Below are 21,522 nucleotides of genomic sequence, written 5' to 3'. Positions count from 1 at the left end.
TCAGTGCTTCAAAGAACACAAAGGATGTATTGAGTATATGGCATCTATGATCAGAGCAAATAGAGCCATTAAAAATTGAATACACATTTTTTCTTTTTTTGTGCATGTTCTCTAGAATTTCACATGTTCCTCTTAGAGACTTCAGAATATAAGAATTATACAGCATTTCTTAAGCACACACATAAAGAACTCAAACCCAAAGAAGTAACAAATACTGGCAGAATAAGCTCAAAACAAAAAAAAAGGTGTAACAATCAAATAAAAAGAAGAGTAGATACGGTATGTTTGTATGAAATTTTTTATGATGTTTTCACAGTTGGTTTAGTGGTTAAACCAACCACTAGTTCTACCAGACTAGAAAGCAGGAGATCCAGTGGTGGGTTTCAAAATTTTTTACTACCGCTTCTGTGGGTGTGGTTTGATGGGCATGGCTTGGTGGGCGTGGCAAGGGAAGGATACTGTAAAATCTCCATTCCTTCCCCACTCCAGGGGAAGGTTACTGCAAAATCCCCATTTCCTCCCGATCAGCTGGGATTTGGGAGGCAGAGAATGATGGGGGCAGGGCCAGTCAGAGGTGGTATTTACCGGTTCTCTGAACTATTCAAAATTTCCGCTACCGGTTCTCCAGAACCTGCTGAAATCCACCTCTGAGGAGATCATGTGTTCAAGTCCTATCTTAGCCATGAAAGCCAGGTGGGTGACCTTAGGCCAGTGTGAATGCTCAACAGTAAGACTCTCCTGCTTTCTAGTCTGTTGCCTTAATCACTAGACCAAATAAACTACTAAATACAAACAATCTACTTTTCTTATTCTTTCTTAGCCCAACCCACCTCACAGAGTTGTTGTAGGGAAAATAGGAGAAAGAAGGTGAGGTAGATGTGTTTGCTGCCTTGAGTTATTTGTAAAAACAATAAAGGTGGGATATAAATAAAATAATAATAGTCTGTTGGCTGTGTCTGAGATGTTTTTGATGTATGGTGATCCTTTTCAGACCTTGTGTTGCTTCTGCTGCAATGGATAGCCAGGCACTTTTTGATAAATAAATGAAAGCAGGAGAAATACTAAGAAAATTGTGGTTGATAAACTCATCAAAATAAAGAAAAGTTTTAAGAACATCAGGCAAGTGGCATATGAAAATGGTAGTTGCACGTAAAGTTATAGTGTTGGTGTGAAGTTGTTTTAGCTATATTTCTCTTTCTTTTTTACCTCGTGGTTTTATATTTTGCTTACTCTTTTTCTCCTTTTCTGTTGTTGTTGTTGTTGTTGTTTTGCTTAATGTTGAAAGGCAAAATTGTGTAATCCAAGATTTTTTAAAGTTATAAATCCTGAATTATTATAGTCTTACAGTGGAGGTTCAAATATCACTGTTGCATTTCATCTAAATCCAGAAGCAATGACAAGAACCAGATAGTCGTCCATTAAAATAAAATATACTTTTAGAAAGAGAAATGAGGGTTGGGTTTTTTTGATACTATCATCAATCAAATTTTTGAGAGAAAACTTGTTTTTGCCTATTTTAAGAGTGAAATCATTTGAGTGAACCGAAACAATATTTATATACCATTAATAAGCTGGAGAGAACCAGGATCCAAGGACAATGAAGCATTTTCAAATAGAATGTTCTTATGGAGGATCTCAGCAATGTAATGTCTGAAGTCACTATCTGTATAAACAACTGTTGAGTTGTCTTCAATTTCTGCAAAGGAGTTCTGTTCCACTTTGTTTGGCTGGAGGTTAATCCAATCCCAGATAACATTGCTCATAGCCTCCCTGTCAAACACCACAGCATACAGGACTTCTACCCTGTTAAAGGGAGAATTAGAAAGATGTATATTGTCATTTAAACCCTACATTAGCATACAGCTTATGTTTTGTTTACAAAGCATGTAATATATTTCTTTGCATCCCTTCTGATAATGATTTGTTTTTTGTAATTTAAGCATCAATCTAATTCTTATTGTCTAGGGACAGCAGCTATATTGATTATATTGCTTGACGTAAAATGGTTTTTACCAAGATTTACACATGTACAGATTACTTTTATATTAACTGTAATTTCCCTGAAAATAACATTTTCTAAATTGCAATTAGATTCAGAAGAAAGTCCAATTTATATCAATAATTATTGATGGATTATGTCAATATATTTAGTAATATAAACCCTTCTAGTGTGAGGGTTTTTGTTAACTTTCCAACAAGCGTTAGAAACATATTTTTAAAGAACTATTTACAAATCTTTGGTTGATTAGTTGAATTCAATCTCACAACATCTACCATAACATTGAATTTATTATAGAATGCTAAAATTTACTGAAACAACTTTTTGCTTATTCAAGATAATATTTTTTCTATAGATCCTATAAATTTTCCCAGAAATGGACCATATCTGTTTAAAAGGAAACAAGTAACTATCATTATGAAAAAAGTATTTAAAATTTTCTTTACCTGTTATCCTGAGTTGACCTAAATGTTAAGGTAAGATAGAGAATACCTGTTATAAATTAGAAATATTGCTCCCAAACTAAAATTTATAAACCAAATCCTCCCGTAAAACAAGAAAAGAGAAATTGAGATTTAATTAATGATGCATAGAATTTAAAGTTAATGTATTATTCTGAATTTAAAGCAGTTCTTTTGAGTTGGAAACAGTGTTTTATATTCAATATTGACTGTTTCAATCATTTTGGAAGTAAACATTGAAACAGTCCATTTTAGACACAAATCAGCAGCTTTGAACTTGAAACAATTCATTCAAATTCAAAATCAGTGTGTTTTATATTCAAAATGGTATGAATGAAACTATTGCATACCCTTTTTAATAATGATTCTGATTTCATGCTCATTGAAGGTTTGAAAAAAATGTAAGTACTAAATTATTTAATGAACTTTTAAAAAACATTAATAAATAAGACCCAATCATGCTTTCCTTGCTCTATGATAAGCTTAGAAAGATTTGAGTTTAGGAGCCCCTTAGATTTTATTTTATTTTTTTCTTGTTCACATATCAGCTCTGACTTGGCTGATCCCATGAAGTTGGCTCATTTCAAGATTGGTTTGGCTTCTAGAAGAGAGGGATCTATGCTGGCTCTTCAAAACAAAATCAGATCTAAACTACTACTTTGCAACCTAGGAAAGTATGAGTTGCTTGTTTTTCTACTGCTTTGATCTTGCTCCCTGTAGCTTCCAACTCTGGCCATATGCTAAGGAGCAGTGGGATGTAGATAGAGATTTGGGGATTTATTCTGGATCTCCTCATAGCTTTCATTCTGCCTGGTCTTTATTTAGGAGGCTTCTAGTCTCAGGATCTTGCAACAAACTCTTGTTCTCTGACTCTCCTCCTAATGTAATATAGCCAGTTAGGTTCTAGTTTTGCATATTCTGTATTTTCATAAATAAGTCTGCTAAAATTATAACCTTGTTTAACTAATCCTGACCCTGATTATATTCCTGCTCTTAGGAATCTTTATGCAAAGGAATCTACAAACATGGCTTCAACCTTCCTTTGGCTTTAAGCAAGCCACAACCATCCCAGGCACAGAAGGCACAGACATGCACAGATACTGCAACCAATGATGACTGCTTAGCCTTAGAGTTTTTGTTAAAATATCTTATTGTAAAAATACTTTCTTACTATCCTTTCAGTTTGATAGCTAGCAGAACATTTTTAACAGAACAAAAGAGATTGTACATTTAGAGCAGGTTGGCTTTCTCCCGTAGCAATTTTCATATTTTTACAATATGTTTTATTTCTATAGGCATAAATTATGGATCCAAATTATGCATATAATTGTTTTGTGGTCTGTATAATTATTTGAAAACATGTGTAAGAAACGAGTACTTAAACGAATACTGTCCAACCTATAAAGTAGCCTATAGGGGGGCAAACTAAACCAGTTTTGCTTCTTTGATATATTTTTATTTCATTACTTGTAATCATAGCCATATGACTAATGCAAGTATACAAGTGTATACTGTCTATCAACAGTGGAGCAAAGATACTGTTATATAGTGTTCATAACACATTTTAAACTTACACCATCTATATTGTATTCATTAACTGTAATGTATTTTTTCAACAGAAAGAGAGAAGATAGGAGAAGGAAGGTTTTTAAGCAAGGAGGCCAAATATGATTTTTTCATATTGACAATATTAACAATAAGATGCTTAATTTTCATTGCTTATAAAATTATATACCTGAATTCAGTTACATGGATATTCTTGAATCCAGGCAGTCCTTCATAGGCATTCTGAATCTACATGAAAGATAGAGACACAGATCCTTAAACCCTTTTATTTTCAGAACTAATTCTCTCCTTCTCTCCCTCCCCCCCTCCCTCTCTGTAATTCTGTTTACTGAATTGTTGTGCAGTTTCCAAATGTATTGTCATTGCTTTTCCTTGATCAAACTCATGGAGAAATGGAATTTATGCACTCATACCTGAAGTGCAGGTATGAAAACACCATAAACACTGGTCTGACATAATTGGTAGAACATTAATTTTAGCAGTAGCAAATCCAAATCTGGAAGCTGTCAATGTACTGATAAACTAAGGTAAGATTTATGGAGGAGGAACTGGAGAAAATAATAATGTGAACAATTTTGGATTCTTTGCAATGAAAAGCACCATAGAAATATAATCAATTAATATATTGAAGTGGTACTGGTGACATAATTATAAAGTCACAGAAATTGTCCCCCCCACCCCCATGCATACACAATTTGCACATTTTTGAGAACTATTAGAACATGATTTGGAGGCTGACCATTTATATTTACTAAATATTCCTCAGTAAATATTTTTTTTATTCCAAAGGTGACAAATCCAATCTTTTCTACTTATGAAAATTCCAGAACTTTCATTACTTTCTTGTATATTTTATTTAAAATTTATATTTTTTTAAGATGAAAAGTACGGTTTCCTCCTTGTCTAAATAGCTTGTTTAACTACCATGTTGTTATTCTTACTCTGAATCCAGTGCTCATTATAGTTAAATAAATAAAAATGAAGGAATTATGTAATCCACATCCCACATCAAGAATGCTTTGTCGGCAGAAAAACAATTTGACTATCTCAATATTCCTTCTTTCTCAATAAAAATCTTTGATGTATTTATACTCTAGCCATAATCAAAGCATTCTGCAGTAGGGAAAGATTATCTAAGGACTTTGAGAACATGGCAAGAGATGAAAGGGAAAAACTGTAGCCAAGTTGCCTATCTGATCAGGCATTTATATTATGGCATGGCTACTTGGCTGTACAGTTAGAAAACTGATGGTGTCTAGCTTAATCGAGGCCAATAACAGTTACAGTGATTTTCTGTGACCACTGTAGATATTCTTCTCCATATGAAATGCTGTCAGAATACTAAATATGTATATTCATGAGCTTGTAAAAATATTGTAACCATTATTTCATAGATCACTCAACTCATGTTGTGTTAAATTGAACAATGGCATGTATAAATAAATCCAGATTAAAAAGTATATCTGACCTTCAGATTCAGGCCTGGTATAAAAATCTGTTTATATCAATATTTCTAAAGAGGAAAAGCATGATCTAAAACCAGTGCCTTCCCCTTAAGCAGGTTATAATATAAATAGTTGCAGCATTATGACCAAGGCCAGAAAATATGAGGAGTCAAGGATTGTTTATAGTTACAGCAAGAATAACAAATAGAGGGAGTGGGGAAATGCTCTCTTCTCAAATAACTGTGCTAAGCACATGTGACCATTAATAATTCAAGTCCAGTTTAGGAACGCTAGAAAAGCTGGATAAAACATATAGTTAATGTTTCTTTTTTTACTTTTTGAAAGCCAAAATATGATAAATACGATTAGTTACCCTGCATTTCTCTGTTGTTATTTAGCATGCTTATTCTGGATAGGAATAAAACAGGAATCCTTTTATTTCCAAGGTATCTTTCACAGATCACTTGAAGCAGATATTATGAAGCTTGAGCAACAACAATGAGCACTGATTGACTAATATTCTTAGATATGTTGGGCTGCCATTTCCAGTGTTCAACTATTAGCTAACTTCAATTCAATTATCATTTTTTTGATTAAGACCTTGAAAAGAGATTGCTTAGACAAGCTATTTACTCTTGTACATTATGAGATAACGAATTTCCTGCTCTAATCCCAATTAGATAATGATTTCTAAAGTTTGTCTTAACAAGGGCCCAATTCCTTAATCTTCACTAATATATAACTTTTTCTTGCTTTTGCCTAAACTAAGCAATTCTGGGATTAAGTGGGAAAGAGGTTGAAGGGCTATAAAACTTGCCTACCAAATGCAACTCTTTCTAAGTCATATCCATTGCCTACCTCACCACAATCCAGACTAATTGTTGTTCTCTGAGGAGGATAAATCTCTGAAGCTGTAAGTATAGGGACCATTTTAATAAATCATTATTAATGTTAAGCATTTTTCTTGATATCCAACCCACAAAAGTAAAGTGTATAGCAAAAATGTATAGGTAGTATAATTACTTCAGAAATAAATTGTTGAGAGAGTTGTTGGTATTCTTCAGTAGAAGGGTCGCTTAGCTCATTGATGTATTTCTCTTCAGGAAGAAGAATACTGAATACAACCAACTGCTCATGAGCAGGTTTCGTTAGTTTTGTATAATCTCTTGTTATCTCATTACTGACCTAGCAAAGCAAACAAGCAAAAGAACAATTTGATTTAATGAATTCTAATCATAAACAACCTCCCCAGACTATATTTCTATACCAAATAAATCTGTATGTTAGTTTCTTTCATGTATTACACATGGTACTGAAGTTCTGCTGGTTATTGGGCATAATTAATTTTCTCCTAAATTAAGTCTGTCCTTCCAAGCCCAATGTCTGCTCCTATGGAGGACTGTGAGGGAAAAAAGCAATCCTTGAAGATTTATAATTATGTATGTATCTCTTGACTTTGAAATGATGTGTTATCAATTTCTATTGAAATGGATTAGATATGTATCTCATTTACAGGTATCCAGAACAGAGAAGGAAGAATTTTTATGCTGGTAATATAGTCTAATTTATTTCTAACATTTTCTAGCTTACTATTAAATGCAGCAGAAATAAATTCATTTTAAACAAAACTTGATGCATTTTGAATGAAAAAAATGTTGAACTACTAGGCAGAGATTTTCGATATTCTTCTAACCTTGGTTAGCCTTTGAAGTAAAAAAAATAAATAAAGAATGATGAATAAATAAATAATGAAGTTATTATTTCTCCATAAATAAAGGATGAAGTTATTATTGCTCCAATACCTCCAATGTCTGTCAGGCAATATCTATAAAAATTAAAGCAACCTTATAAAGCACTTTAGCTTACTTCATGATCTTCTGTCTTTTCAGTTCTGTCCAAATGACTATCAGTTGAGACCACATCAGGAGAAGGAATACTGGCCACTATATCTAAAGAAAATAATAAATGTTACGTTATTTTTAAATTAACTATTTTGTTTGGATTGTAAAGAACAATCCAAGCATGAAAAGATTATCAAGAAAAACAAAATAAATCTGACTAAAGTTTTAGTCACATTTAACATTGACTCATTGAAAAATTGTAATCTAAGTTATTGCAGAGAAACAAATATTGAGTTGGCCCATCACAACTGCAGCATTTCTTTGCCTAGGAAATGTCATTCCCTTCTATAGCTAAGGACCCTGACCCACTTCCATGCATTCTATTCCCATACAAAACCGTAATCATCTTGCTCCATCCTTTTCACTAATTCACAAATCAGACAACAGACAAATTAAGGAGAACAGACCTCTCAGAGTAGTAGTATCACCAACTGGAGATGGAGTTGGCATCCTAAAATTGAAAAATAAGAAAAACAAAGGAATGAAGTGTGTCTGTGTGTGAGCAACAAAGAAATCGGTTAAATATTTTCTTTCAAAACTAACAGTCCTTATTCCCGTGGATCTTTCAGAAAAGAGAGACAAGTGGATAAATAATGCAATACGATTTGTAGAATGCTTTTACAACAGATCATGAGTGTGTGTGTTTGTGGGCATCACAGTTTTTACTGAGATAATCTCACTATTATTGAGGAAAACTTGATCATGTAGAGACCATTAAATCCAGAAAGTTATCAATTATATTTTTATTACAATTGGAAGTACCTTTTAGTATTTTCATATCTCAAATCTAGCCAAAATAATGCTTGATATTTTCTGGATATGCCTCGCTTTTTCTTTATTTTAAGTTTATATACATGGTGTTTAAAAAACATATCCATTCACCCCCAAATCCTTAATATAACATTTCTATTGTGATTTGCAACTAGTTTAAAATGTATATCATTTTCCAATAATAAGAATAATAGCAGCAGAATAGAAAAGAAAGAACTGAAGATAATAAAATGCAAAGAAGTGTAAACAGAAGCAGAAAAAAGAAGAAAACAAAGATAGTAATTATAGGAGTCTTAGGTGCAATCCAAAAAATATCTTAGCATCATTTAAAACTTAAAGCATAAACCATAGCCTGTCAGGTCCCCACTTTGATGGACCTGCATGGGAATAAGGAAGGAAGGAGGGATGAGCCTGGGGCCATCTGTGTTATCTCATCTCCAGAGGAACAAGACCGCGGCACCTGGGAACGACTCCTTATCCCCTTCTAGCTCAAGCTTCTCACAACATCTTTGCACCTTGGGATTGGCCAGTGCCACCCTGGACAGTTGGGAGTGGTTTCCACAGAACAACATTTTAACCTAACAGTTATGTGCAGGGAATTTAGATCCTGCCTAGGTTCTCTGCTATTATTATCTCTCAATAAAAGTTCATTTTGAAATGCTGTCTGCTTTCAAGAGTTCTGCTTTCTTGAACGGTAGCTGAGGCAAGACCTTACATAGGCAGTGTTTGATACTATTTAGCAATTTGTTGTATTTAATGTCAAAATTCTTAGAAGAAATGTTACAGAAATTGAGATAACTAAATGTTATCTATTTATAAATAGATGATTCATTCTAAAATCAATGATGGTACCTCAGAACACAAGCTGAGTTATTTAACTGCCTCCATTTTTCCCTTAAGAGTTAACACACATTACAATTATAAACTTGAGACACCTTTGTTTATGGTATCTCTGAGACAACCTCATAGTTGTCTCAAAGGTGCTTTTTCAAAAGGCAACTAGACTGCTTTTCCCCTGAGGAAGAAGAAGATGGCCTTTTCTTCTTCTTCCTCAAGGAAAAACAGTACAGTTGCCTTTGAAAAATCACCTTTGAGACTGAGAAATCTTTAACGTCTTTGCAGATTGGATATTTTTATGAAACCAAGTCAAAACATAGAGACTTGAATATTCCTGATAATATCCATGCAGAAATACATTATGCAGAAATATCTCTGTTTGTTTCAATTTATTTGACCTTTGATCTTAACCATTTATCTAAAATTTACCAACAGCAACAACAAAAAATAACTTCTGCAGAATGGTGGATATGATATGCAGCTACATCTGTGAAAGCCAGTGATTTCAGAGGAGAAAAAAGTTTCAGGAGACTAAGATTAATTAATTCAGTCAAAATGTAAGTCTAAGCAAACCAAGTGGAATAAAATATTCATCATAATTGAAAGATCAAGTGTGACAAATAGAGATACTGTAAACCTTAGTTTGGAATATGTTCTTTGACTGAAGAGAAAGGAACTCAAATCACTGGAGGAAGAAGAATCTATACAGAAAACCTGCCATTTTACATTTCTTTTGTATATTGGTTTTCTTTTTAGTAATTTCCCTACTTACTATCCCAGTTCATTTTCTTCAAGAAAAACAAAGTCAGTTTTTAAAATGAATGTGAAATGAACTGAAAAGTTCCTATATTATCAAAGGCATTTTCTCTGAAACAAATAAATACATGACATTCTAAAAGTAGTTCAAGGCTTTAAGAATTATAATGGTTAGTTTGGCATTCACACATAATGCCATGTCTGTTGGCCGATCATTCTTATTATATATAGCTGCTACAGCACTATTCTTTATGAAGTCTTTACGAAGGCATGTTTTAGTCCCGTGATGGAGAACCTATGGCACGTGTGCCAGAAGTGGCACGCAGAGCCATATCTCTGGGCACGCAAGCTGTCTTCTGTTGTTCTTCTGGGTTCCAGTGCGCCGACCAGCTGGTCTTCACATGCGCGGGAGCCAGAAGAGCAGCTGCCCAGTGTGCATGCATGCACTGGGAAGATGATCTTCTGGTTTCTGGCATGTGCATGTGCACCAGCCAGCTGGTCTCTGAAAGCACATATGCACCAGAAACGAGAAGATTAGGTGTCTGGTGCGCATGCGTGTGCTGGAAACCAGAAGATCATCTTTCCAGCGTGCACATGCGCACCGGGCGGCTACCAGTTTCTGGCAGTGCTGAAAAGGTTCACCAACACTGTTTTAACCTGTGCGCTAAAAGAGTAGTTGACATAGTAGCTGCATATATCTTCATTTTTTACTGTGTATATGTAAATAGCATGAAACAATTTTGGTTCAGTGTAAATAAGCTGCAATCCCATATATCTAAATGAAAAAAAAGGATGTAGAAATGGGAAGAAGTGGTGTAACAGGTATTTTTTTCTTTTACTGTTTAAATTTTATAACTGCTCTTCAGAAAAAAAGAACAGCTTTTCCTGTCATGTTTAATAGAAAATAGTAGAGTATCTTGATATATAAATAAATTCTGAGTTGCCTAATTACTATTCCAGTTCAGTATTTCTCAGTATGTCTCAACTTGGAAAGAACCGTTGACATTCTTCTATTTCTCTGGGAAGGTAGAATTCAATTTCAGTACTTGGGGATATATATTTCCTGCTTCAAAAAACTTTATATTATAAAAACTTCTTCTGAAATTACTTGAAATTGTTTGTGGCATATGAACAGTGATCATTTTCAATAAATCTTTGAAATGATCTTATACTTAGAGACAGGCCACAATTAGCTCCAATTTTTATGATCAAGACTTAAAACAATGCAGAATTGTTAAGTAAATGATGCCAAGCAATAGCAAATTGGTTTTAAAACAATAAATGCTAGAGTAAAACTGAAATTATTTTGCAAATATTTGCATTTTGAAATGCGAAATTTATCATATTTAAACTTCAGTTAGATTATAATTGTTATTTTGCATGTAGTTCATTATAGGCCTGCACATTCTCAAAATTTTGATTGAACAATATTTTCCCCATTAATTTAAGTTTAGCCCATCCTTGGTCACTAATATACAAAGTATATTTTACAAATATTTCCCCTTTCTTTACTTGCAAAAGCCATTTATATATGTATGTATATATAAACTAAAGCAGGAATTTCTCAAAGCTGCTAATAAAGACTGAAAATATATATTTTTTATTTCTCAATAGATTTTACTGAGTAAAATGAGATGGAAGAAATTATGAAAACACTTGAATTACAATAAAAAACTGAAACCTAAAAAAAAAATAAGTGATTAGAATTTTGTTGATGGTAATACATCAAGGGTGTCCCTTTCACAGTTATGAATGTAAGGAGTTAATTTTACTTATTTTCAATGATATCATTGTATATTTGATAACTATAATAAAATGGCATATGAACAGTGATCATTTTCAACAAGTCTTTGAAATGATCTTATACTTAAGAGTCAGGCCACAATTAGCTCCAATTTTTATGATCAAGACTTAAGAGCCTTGATGGTACAGTGGTTAATGTACCCTGTTATTAACACAGCTGCCTGCAATTTCTGCTGGTTCGAATCTCTCCAAGGCTCAAGGTTGACTCAGCCTTCCATCCTTTCTAAGGTAGGTGAAATGAGGACCCAGTTTGTGGGGGCAATAAGCTGACTTTGTATAAAAATATATACAAAAGAATGAAGGCTATTGCTTAACGCATTGTAAGCCGCCCTGAGTCTCCGGAGAAGGGCGGCATATAAATCAAATTAAAAAAAAAAAAAAAACAACACTGCAGAATTGTGATTTTGCAATTATGTAATATGGGTTCAGTTGGATGGTTATTATGTGATATCTGTGATAACATGGCAAGTGTTTTGTTCTAAATATAGTAGAACCTCTATTGCATTTTTTAGCATTGAAAGCATATAGAAATATTTATTTTATTATTTTTTATTAATCATATTTCTATGCCGCCCACTCTCCGAGGACTATGGGCAGCTTACAACAATCGACAGTATACTAAATAGCATATTGCCCCCAACAATCTGGGTCCTCATATCTGATTGGCATTATAAATATGGGCCAAAATGGGTTCTCCTTAAGTTATTAATGATACTACCGTATAAAAATTACAAAAGAAATATAACTTACTAAAAAACAATATAATTGTTACATCTTTTATTTTGGCTTTTGGTACATTTGTTAAAAGATGTTTAAAAGTGTAATAAATGCTGCAAATTTCTATCTCAAGGACTTGGAAAAGATAAAATTGTGGTTATTTGTATTTATTACAAGTTTGTTTTCCTTAGACTACGAAAATCACTTAATCATAACATCAAGCCTAGAAAAGTTAATTAATGTTCATACCTGTAATCTACAGATTAACTTTTTTTTTTTATGGCTGATGATGAATAGACATTAATTGTGAATTTTTTAATAAAAAAACTACATGCATAACCATGAAATAGCCAAGGACTTTTCCAAACCTCAAGGTAGATAAAAATGCTTTGAATTTTGCATGTTTGATCAATGCTATATGTTGAAAATTTTGGAAATGCTTTCAGTGCTTATAAAATATGCATTAAATTTTTAATTCTTAAATTCTTAAAAATCTTGAATTCTAACTGAAATAGGAAGAAAACTTCAATTTATTACAAAAACTGACAAGAAATCATAATAGCAGAATAAATATAAATCATGGAAGCAAGGTTTCTTACTTCTGAGCATAGAGGTAATCCTCAATTTACAAGCATACGTTTAGCAACAGCACTGAAAAAAGGGACTTGCAACTGGTCCTTGCATTTATGAGACTGTCGCAGCCTCCCCATTGTTACATGTTCAAAATTCAGGCACTTGGCAACCAGCATGTATTTCCAGTGGTTGCAACATCCCAAGGTCATGTCATCACCAGTTGTGACCGTCCCAGGTGACTTCCCTCAAGCAAAATTAATGGAGGAAATTGGATTTGCTTAATGACCACATGATTCACTTAACAACTGCAGTAAGTCACTTAACACAGCAAAAAAGTTCATAAAATCTGGAACAACTTACTTAACAACCACCTTGCTTAGCAATGGAAATTGTGGTTCCCAACTGTAATTGTAATTTGTGGACAACCTGTACTGTAAAATATAGAACAATATACCAGTAGATACTCACCCATCCATTGTTTCTTTAGTATAGGACAATTTCTAGAAAAATAGAAAACCATATTTTAAATGTAGAACTGCATTTTGTACATTTATGTTATATTTTATGTTTCATATATGTGCTTTTATTATGTGTCCCAAGTATTCCAAATAGCCAAACCCGTTCATTCTTATTTATTCATAAAAAATTCAAAGGAAAGGCCCCGGTAAGGGGCCTTTCAACAGATGCTTACATTTAATTCAACAGATGCTTACATTTAATAGCCACATTATTGGGGAATAGGGCTATGTAAGATTTTAGATGAAAGGTCTAACTTTTAACACATAAAAAGGGGTGGGGCTTCAATTGCATTATCATGACAAGATCTTGACTTGTGTTGACATGCTCCCTCATTCACAGATGTCTGGTCACCAAGATTCAAACAAAGTTAAAGTTTCACAAAGTAAAAAAAGTTAAAACGTTTCAGACAGAAGTTTATTTTCTAATTATGCAGGGCACATATACTATAATGTGTTTATTTGAAAATGAATTGCTTTCATTTTATATTTTTCCTGTGTTGATAATTGACTTAGTTGCTTGGCTAAACTGGAATATAAAACAAATATATGTGAATATACAGTGTGCCAATTCAGATTAATTTGTACATTTAATTAAAGGAAAATCTATATATATTATTAGTGTTAAGGCAAACAATCATTAGGCAAGCCATCTTTCTTGATTCCAGTTGTTGAAAAATAAGCACTGAACACTCTGAATAGGTATTATGAGTTCTAAAGCAAATTAGAAAAGGGAGGGAAATTTGAAATATTTAGTATTCTTGGATAAAATTAAGAGTTATTTCTGTTTGCTAGTATTATGTCCCAAGCATTCAAAATAGAATAATCAAACTAATAAAGATATTAGGCATAAGCATTGAAATAAAAAATCATAAAGCAACATTCACATTCATGTTGGGAAGATAGTATGTTAGACTAAGCATTAGTAAGATATACTACGATGCATTGTTCTGAGTATTTTATAGACTATTTATAATGTTATTATTTATCAGGCATACTTAAAAATGGATTCTCTACCTAAAGAATGAAATTCATTGGAAGAAACAAAATGATGCATCAATGAGCAAATAAGCTAAGAGTGCAGGACTACCAATTTACACACTTGTGGAAAAGTGCAATTTTTATTTTTATTTTTACTGGTAGGAGCAGAATTTATAACCAATAACTGAAAATTAATGGGGGAAATCAATGTATTCTCAAGAGACAAATAACAACAGTTTGAATTTTCAAATATTGCAGTTGCAATTGCACCTAACAGGCATTTTATACAGCAAATGAGTAATAGTTTCTGAATGATTGCACTAATGAAAAAACAGTTAGAAAGGATCTGAATAGGGAAAAGAACAAACCCTCAAATCTGCCAAAATATTAGTCACTGACCAAAATATTTATTTATATAGAAAATTTATATGGCCTCGCTCTTCACTCTTGGTGATTCCGAATAGCTTACAAATCTTTCTTCCAGGTAAGAAACCCTTATATTACTGGTAGATTCAGACAATGGATGTAAGTGCACATTTAAGAGATAGTATACAACCATCACAAAAATTGCAGTGGGAATAGTCAAGGTCAGAAACAAATTGTCTATTTATTGCACTTTTTAAGTAAACAAATATGTAAAATGCATAAACTTAGAAGTGTTCCCAAATATTCAGATGAAATTATTTGTTCATAAGGTAGCTCAGGTGATTATCACAATACAAGTCTGTGTTTTATCATTTTGTAAGCTAACTTCTGAATTCATATTCACCAAATATTATATATCCACTGGTTTTGCAGCAGTGATTATCTACTATGGCCACTATGGCCTAGACATCTTTGGATTATAACAGTATTTCTCTTGAGACTTTAAGAGGTGGGGTCTTAATTACCCAAACAGCCATGTTGAAGTCTTCACCTCTTAAATTTGCCAAAATTGAGAAATTTTGGATTACAAGGTGTAAACTTGAAAAGAGTGGGGAGGGTGGGGAAAAACTCAGTTAGCCCAGGACACATCTCTCACTCTAAATCACTTAGGCAGCTGGTCCGATGAAAACCAGCAGGTTTAAAATAACACTTACTGGAAGTGTTTGGGTTAGATGGTAAACATAAGTATGATGTCACCTTGGATACCGTGGGATTAGGCACTCACTCCTGGTGTCTGGTTTTAGGATTTGAGCAGATGATTTTTACAGAGACCACAAAACAACTCAAAGCAATATTGATACTCTATTATGGGCTTGAAAGTTTTACTACTGCATAGTAAGACTGTAAGACTAAATGCAAATTTAGTCTATTATGGCAGAAAAATATAACATTAACTTCAACAGCCTGTTATGGTTCTGATATGTTGGAACCATTCGACCTTAACAAATTCAGATTGCAGAAATGGATTGTAATTTACAACATTTGCAGTATGTCATACCTTTGTGTTTCTTTAAAATGTGTGGGTGGGTGATTTTTTTTTTTTAATTAAAGTAGTTGGCTTCATTAAATAGGTAAATGTTGATTAAATTCTCTCATTTGCTTTTGAACAAAAACTTTAAATGACACTTTAAATGGCTTATTTTTTTTGATTTCATTAAAATATAATATCAAAACTAATTTAGAAGCCTTTATTAAAGACTGACTTTATTTTTTAAAAGTCAGATGATACTAGAAGCATATATTATACAGTCATTATATGTGCCTTAGCAAAGGCATTAAATTTTTCCAACTTTTCATTTAAAAATTTTACTTGTAGCTATCACTGCAGCCTTCACAGAAGGTTATCATAAATACTTCTACATAGTTATATGAAGTTGCTTAAAATAACTAATTCCTTAATTAGGTTTTTAGGTTGTACAACATTTGGGAAAAAAAAATACATATGTATATATTTAACATCACTTTACAAAGGTAGTCATTTTCATTTGATATCATACAGCTTATGATAAGAGTAATTAGTTTATTGAATTCCACTTTTTGTACATTTCCTTGCCACAAAGGAGTTAGAAAAAATGACTTATTTTTTTGGGGGGGGGGCTTATTTTAGCGCATGCATTCAAAAGCCCGAATGGACTTATTATCAGGGGATGTCTTATTGTCAGAGAAACAGGGTAGAGGAGGAAACATCAATAACCTGCTCTATAGTAATGATATTTTTCTGATAGCAAAAACGCAAAGGGTCTGCATGTGCCAGTAATAAAAATCTAGGAGCATGGTGGAAAAAAAATGGGACAAAGATTACCGGTAAGTACAAAGACCAAAATAATGATAGCAGGTACAATAGCCAGCCTTATGAAATGAAAACATTGAAGTGTTAGATAGTTTCTGCCTTTTAGGTTCAATTATCCACTGGAAAGAAGTAAGCAGCTAAGAAATACACTGCAGACAAGCACTTGGTACACTGATGACACCCAGCTGTACATCTCCACCCCAAACCACCCCAATGATGCCCTTGATGTGATGTCACGCTGCCTGGAGGCTGTGCGGGTCTGGATGGGGAAAAATAGGCTCAAGCTCAACCCTTCCAAGACTGAGTGGCTGTGGCTCCCGGCGTCCCGGTATAGTCAGCTGGTGCCATTGCTGACTATTGGGGGTGACTCTCTGCCCCCCACAGAGAGGGCTCGCAATCTGGGTGTCCTCCTGGACTCACGGCTGTCTTTAGAAGAGCATATGACGGCCGTAGCCAGGGGGGCTTTTTATCAGGTTCGCCTGATCCACCAGTTGTGTCCCTTTCTGGACTGGGATGCCTTGCACACGGTCACTCACGCCCTCGTCACCTCCCGTCTGGACTATTGTAATGCTCTCTACATGGGGCTTCCCTTGAAAAGCACTTGGAGGCTCCAACTGGTCCAGAATGCGGCTGCGCGGGTGGTTATGGGCGCACCTCGTTACGCCCATGTAACACCTCTCCTGCGCGAGCTGCACTGGCTCCCAGTGGTCTTCCAAGTGCAATTCAAGGTGTTGGTCACCACCTTTAAAGCGCTCCATGGCATAGGACCAGGATATCTACGGGACCGCCTTCTGCCACCAACAGCCTCCCACCGACCAGTTCGCTCCCACAGAGAGGGACTCCTCAGGGTGCCATCAGCCAAGTTATGTCGGCTGGCGACACCCAGGAGGAGAGCCTTCTCTGTGGGAGCTCCTGCCCTCTGGAATGAATTGCCCCCGGATATTCGTAACATTTCTGACCTCCGGGTTTTTCGCTGTGCCCTCAAGACCCTACTGTTCCAACAGGCGGGGCTGTCAAATTGAATGATTTTAAATTGGGTTTTAATTTTGGGTTTTAAAAATTCGGCCAAAACTATTTAATGATTTTAATTAATTTTAACTAAATATTGTATATTTGTATTTTAATTTTGGTTGTACACTGCCCTGAGTCCTTCGGGAGAATGGGTGGTATATAAATAAAATTACTATTATTATTATTATTATTATTATTATTATTATTATTATTATTATTATTATTATTATTACTGTAGCTATTTAAAAATATTCAAATAGCTAGTAGCAAAGTGGATAGGCTCAGTTCCAATGGTAACAGGTGAAATATTGGAAGACTCAAAGGACCTGGGTAGAATATGAAGAAAAATCTATCTGTTTGAATAGACGCTGACTGGAAGGTACATAGTCAATCAATTAGATCCGCTTATAAACCTGATTTGCCATAAACTAAATTGACCCAAAGGTTTGCCTTGGTCTATCAACAGCTATGTTATTAAGCAAGTATTATGCTTTAAATATCTAGGCATGGTTCTCCAACTAATGGAATCAAAAGAATTCATTCTAGCCGTTAAGACAAAATGTGAGTAACAGTGCAGCAGTTATTCTACTCTAGGGGTGGTCAATATATGCCTGCAGCATTTTTTAGCCTCTAGCTAGCACAATTACTATATAGAAACATGCAGTGCTTTAATTAGCATAAGAGGATTTACTACTACAAAATATGTGCAATTTCTGCTTTCTAACATTAATCCTGAGATTACAAATTATGTACCTAGGTTCTGTAGACCAGCATAAGACAAAAGGTAAACATGTAGGTCAGGGGTGTCAAACTCATGGCCCATGGGCCGGATGCATCACGCGCTGGCCACCCCCACCCCCATTTTAGCAAAGGAAGGGAAAGTTGCAATATGTCATGTGTCAACAAGTTTTACACCCCTGATGTAGGTTAATCCAGTTCAGTTTGGTTAACAGATATGATTTATTCTTAGCATTACATTTAAAAAAAAAACATTTCCTATTGTTCTTTTAAGTGGAATGTAGGTTTTGTTTCATACTTATCTTGTTAGTTACTGTACTTATTATCTTGCTGGGTTTTTCAAAATTTTATTCATAATTAAAATTCTGACATTCTTTTTAACTGATTTTATTTAATAGCTTTATTTAGATGTTTTATTTAGTGGCATTTACCTTAAAGTTGTAGTTTCATTATGACTTAATTTTTTTATTATTCTGATTCATTAGTCTTATCTTTCTCTATTCCTAATGTTCTTTGTATCTCCCTTAATATTCAGTTTAATATCAAGGGTACATATATGCTACTTGCCTAGCCTCTGTATTTATACCAATAGAAGAGAATATACACATTTATGCTGGTGCTCTCTGAGTTTAATTGCTTGCTGATATTTCATTACCCAATTAGGTAACATTATCACTGTGATTGAGTATAGGTTTGCTCTCTATTTATATACAGTAGTGCTATTGTAAATAAATAGTGAGCACACCCCACACACACTCACACTGATGACATTCCCTTATTGGGTAATGAAATATCTGCAAACAAACAAGCAAGCTCAGAAAAAACTAAAAACGTTCTCTATGTTTAATTATATTTGCTTTGTGTTGGTTAATGACTATAATAAAACTTAATAAAGATTTCTCAGCTTTCTTGTGATCAAAGCTCAAATATATTTAAAACTTTCTTTCTTCACAATTTATTTCCCAACATTTGTTATTTAATATTTGCAAGATGACATCCAAAGTAATTTTAGGCACATCAAATAAATACTACAAATACAAAAATGAAAAAGAATAAATTTTAAGAGATACTTCGCATTAGATGTCAGGTGCTAATTTCCCAGAGCCTGAGAACTCTGAAATTATTTTTATCATGTCCAGAATGAGATAATAAACAGTAACTGGTTTAATAAAATAATGAATAAGAAATAGAATAAAATAACAGAATAATTGAAAAGGCAGTTTCAAAAATGCACATCTTTTTCCCATCATATAGCAATAGTCTTATCATCACTATAATTGAAACTATGTCCAACTGATATTCTCTTAAAGTCCGTATCTCTTACCTTTGCTATGAGGCTTTGATACTCTTCAGATTGACTAAAATTGGTGCCCATTTCAAATATATTCACAGTGCCTGCTTCACATTCATTTAGCCACTTTTGGTATTCTTCTTGTCCTGGGAGTCTGTCCAAGAAAATTTTGAAGGCTTCCCAAATAGCTTCTTGGCAGACTTTAAAAAAGAAAGAAAGAAAGAAACATCCATTATTATAAAAGTACAAGTATCACTATTATGTAACAACTATCTTGTTGTATTAGGACATAAAGAGAGAGATACACAAACACATTGCTAGATACTGTTGCTGCTACTGCACGGGAACAATCCTGCTAGATTAGAATTTAAAAAGAGATACTATATTCAACTGAATGGTAGAATGTACAAAATTTCTAGACATCCACTAGAGACCATGAAATAGCTATTACTGTTCATATGGTAGAGGGCTATCTGGTCTACAAAAATCTGGATGGTCATCGCATGCCAGTGAAAAGAGTGGCTTTACTTAAGAGTGAAAAAAGGCACAACTCTTTGTGAGTATAGAGTTTCTGAGAGTGTACATCAGAAGAAATGCAGAGACAAATAATGTTAATATTATATAAAAAGCTATCAAGATTAAAAGTTAAAAAACAGACAGAATGTTGAAAGTAGGTACAATTTTCTAAAGAAAAGGCTAAAAGAATAGTAAGAAAAGAGAAATAGGGAAATAAAAAAATCAATAATTATTTTCAATTATTTCAAATTATTCTATGTGGCAATTGTTAATCCAAATGTGGCTTAAATTGCACTAAGTTTATTGAGTATATATATTTATAGTTAATTGTTCTATTAGTGTCTTTGTGGATGTATCACAAGGTAATTTTGTCAAAATTTGACACTATCTAGGCAATGATCTTGTTCAGAAGAATCTCACAGAAGTGATACCAAGAGCATATTGAGGCTTTCTTCAACTAAAGTTGAACACAGAGATAAAAGGCCTGATAAGAACATTATTTTCTTCAATTAGCTGGAGAACATGGTTCATTGTCAATTGTTTTTGTTAGATTTTTGTCTGAAATACATTTCTAGAAATAATCCAAGGCTTTGTGTTAGCATTTTGTTTAACATTCCATTTAGGAAAACCTCCTTTTTTGTATAATTACATACACCATGTTTTCCTTCCTCTTTCCAAATGATAAAATAGCTTTAAAAATGTGTTAAATAAAACATAGAAAATTATATTACAGTCTACTCCAAGTAGGCATTTTTTTCTACAACAAATTGTTTGAGCCCATGTAGCAAATGTATCTGAACAGAATGAATAGTAAGATAAATCTGAATTCAGAATTCCTAAACAATTAATCACCATGAATTTTTCAAATGCTAACACTTGAAACTTGTTGTGTAATTCTCCAGAATATTGCATAATTGGATTGTTTGTTTATTTGTTTCAAATGTCCACCCATCTCATATAGATGATTCCTAAAAAAGAATAAAAACTCAATGAATAATTACAAACATAAATAATCTAAAAATAATACCTGAGGAACTCACAATGTTCTATAAAGAGTTTATCAATTACAGCCTTCTGCAATTATTATCTTCCAGATTTACATTTCACAATTTACATTATTCCTAATTTTTACAGCTTAGTTGACCAAATTGGCAAGGCTGAGTTATTGGTTTGTATCACTGACACTTGACAATAACATTCAGTATGACTTCAGTCCCATAAGGGTAGCCTCCATCATTATTTATTTGTTTGTTAAATGTATGCGCTGCCTATCTAGCCATAAGGATACTCTAGGGCAGGGGTGTCAAACTCAAGACCCAGGGGCTGGATCCCACCCGCCATACGGGCTTAGATCTGGCCTGTATGGCTGCCCTAGAAACAGTGAAGGACTGGCCCACGGTGCCTCTGCCAGCAAAAATGGAGTTCA

The 21,522-nt window shown here is 33.7% G+C and overlaps 1 protein-coding gene across 1 annotated transcript in view; it reads right to left on the bottom strand.

Annotated features, from left to right (window-relative positions):
• Positions 1–21,522, bottom strand: part of IMPG2 (interphotoreceptor matrix proteoglycan 2) — a 39,660-nt gene that overhangs the window by 10,656 nt on the left and 7,482 nt on the right. The window contains exons 4-10 of the mRNA XM_070943645.1: positions 19,614–19,780; positions 13,298–13,329; positions 7,780–7,823; positions 7,338–7,420; positions 6,495–6,656; positions 4,196–4,254; positions 1,562–1,803 (exon numbers count right to left, since the gene is read on the bottom strand). Coding sequence (XP_070799746.1) covers positions 1,562–1,803; positions 4,196–4,254; positions 6,495–6,656; positions 7,338–7,420; positions 7,780–7,823; positions 13,298–13,329; positions 19,614–19,780 — 789 coding nt within the window. The remainder of the gene's footprint in view (positions 1–1,561; positions 1,804–4,195; positions 4,255–6,494; positions 6,657–7,337; positions 7,421–7,779; positions 7,824–13,297; positions 13,330–19,613; positions 19,781–21,522) is intronic.

This window comes from Pituophis catenifer, unplaced genomic scaffold (assembly GCF_029215685.1).
Source record: "Pituophis catenifer annectens isolate HBS135680 unplaced genomic scaffold, rPitCat1.0.hap2 SCAF_4, whole genome shotgun sequence".
Taxonomy (NCBI): Eukaryota; Metazoa; Chordata; class Lepidosauria; order Squamata; family Colubridae; genus Pituophis; species Pituophis catenifer.
This window is presented reverse-complemented; position numbering and strand designations above follow the sequence as displayed.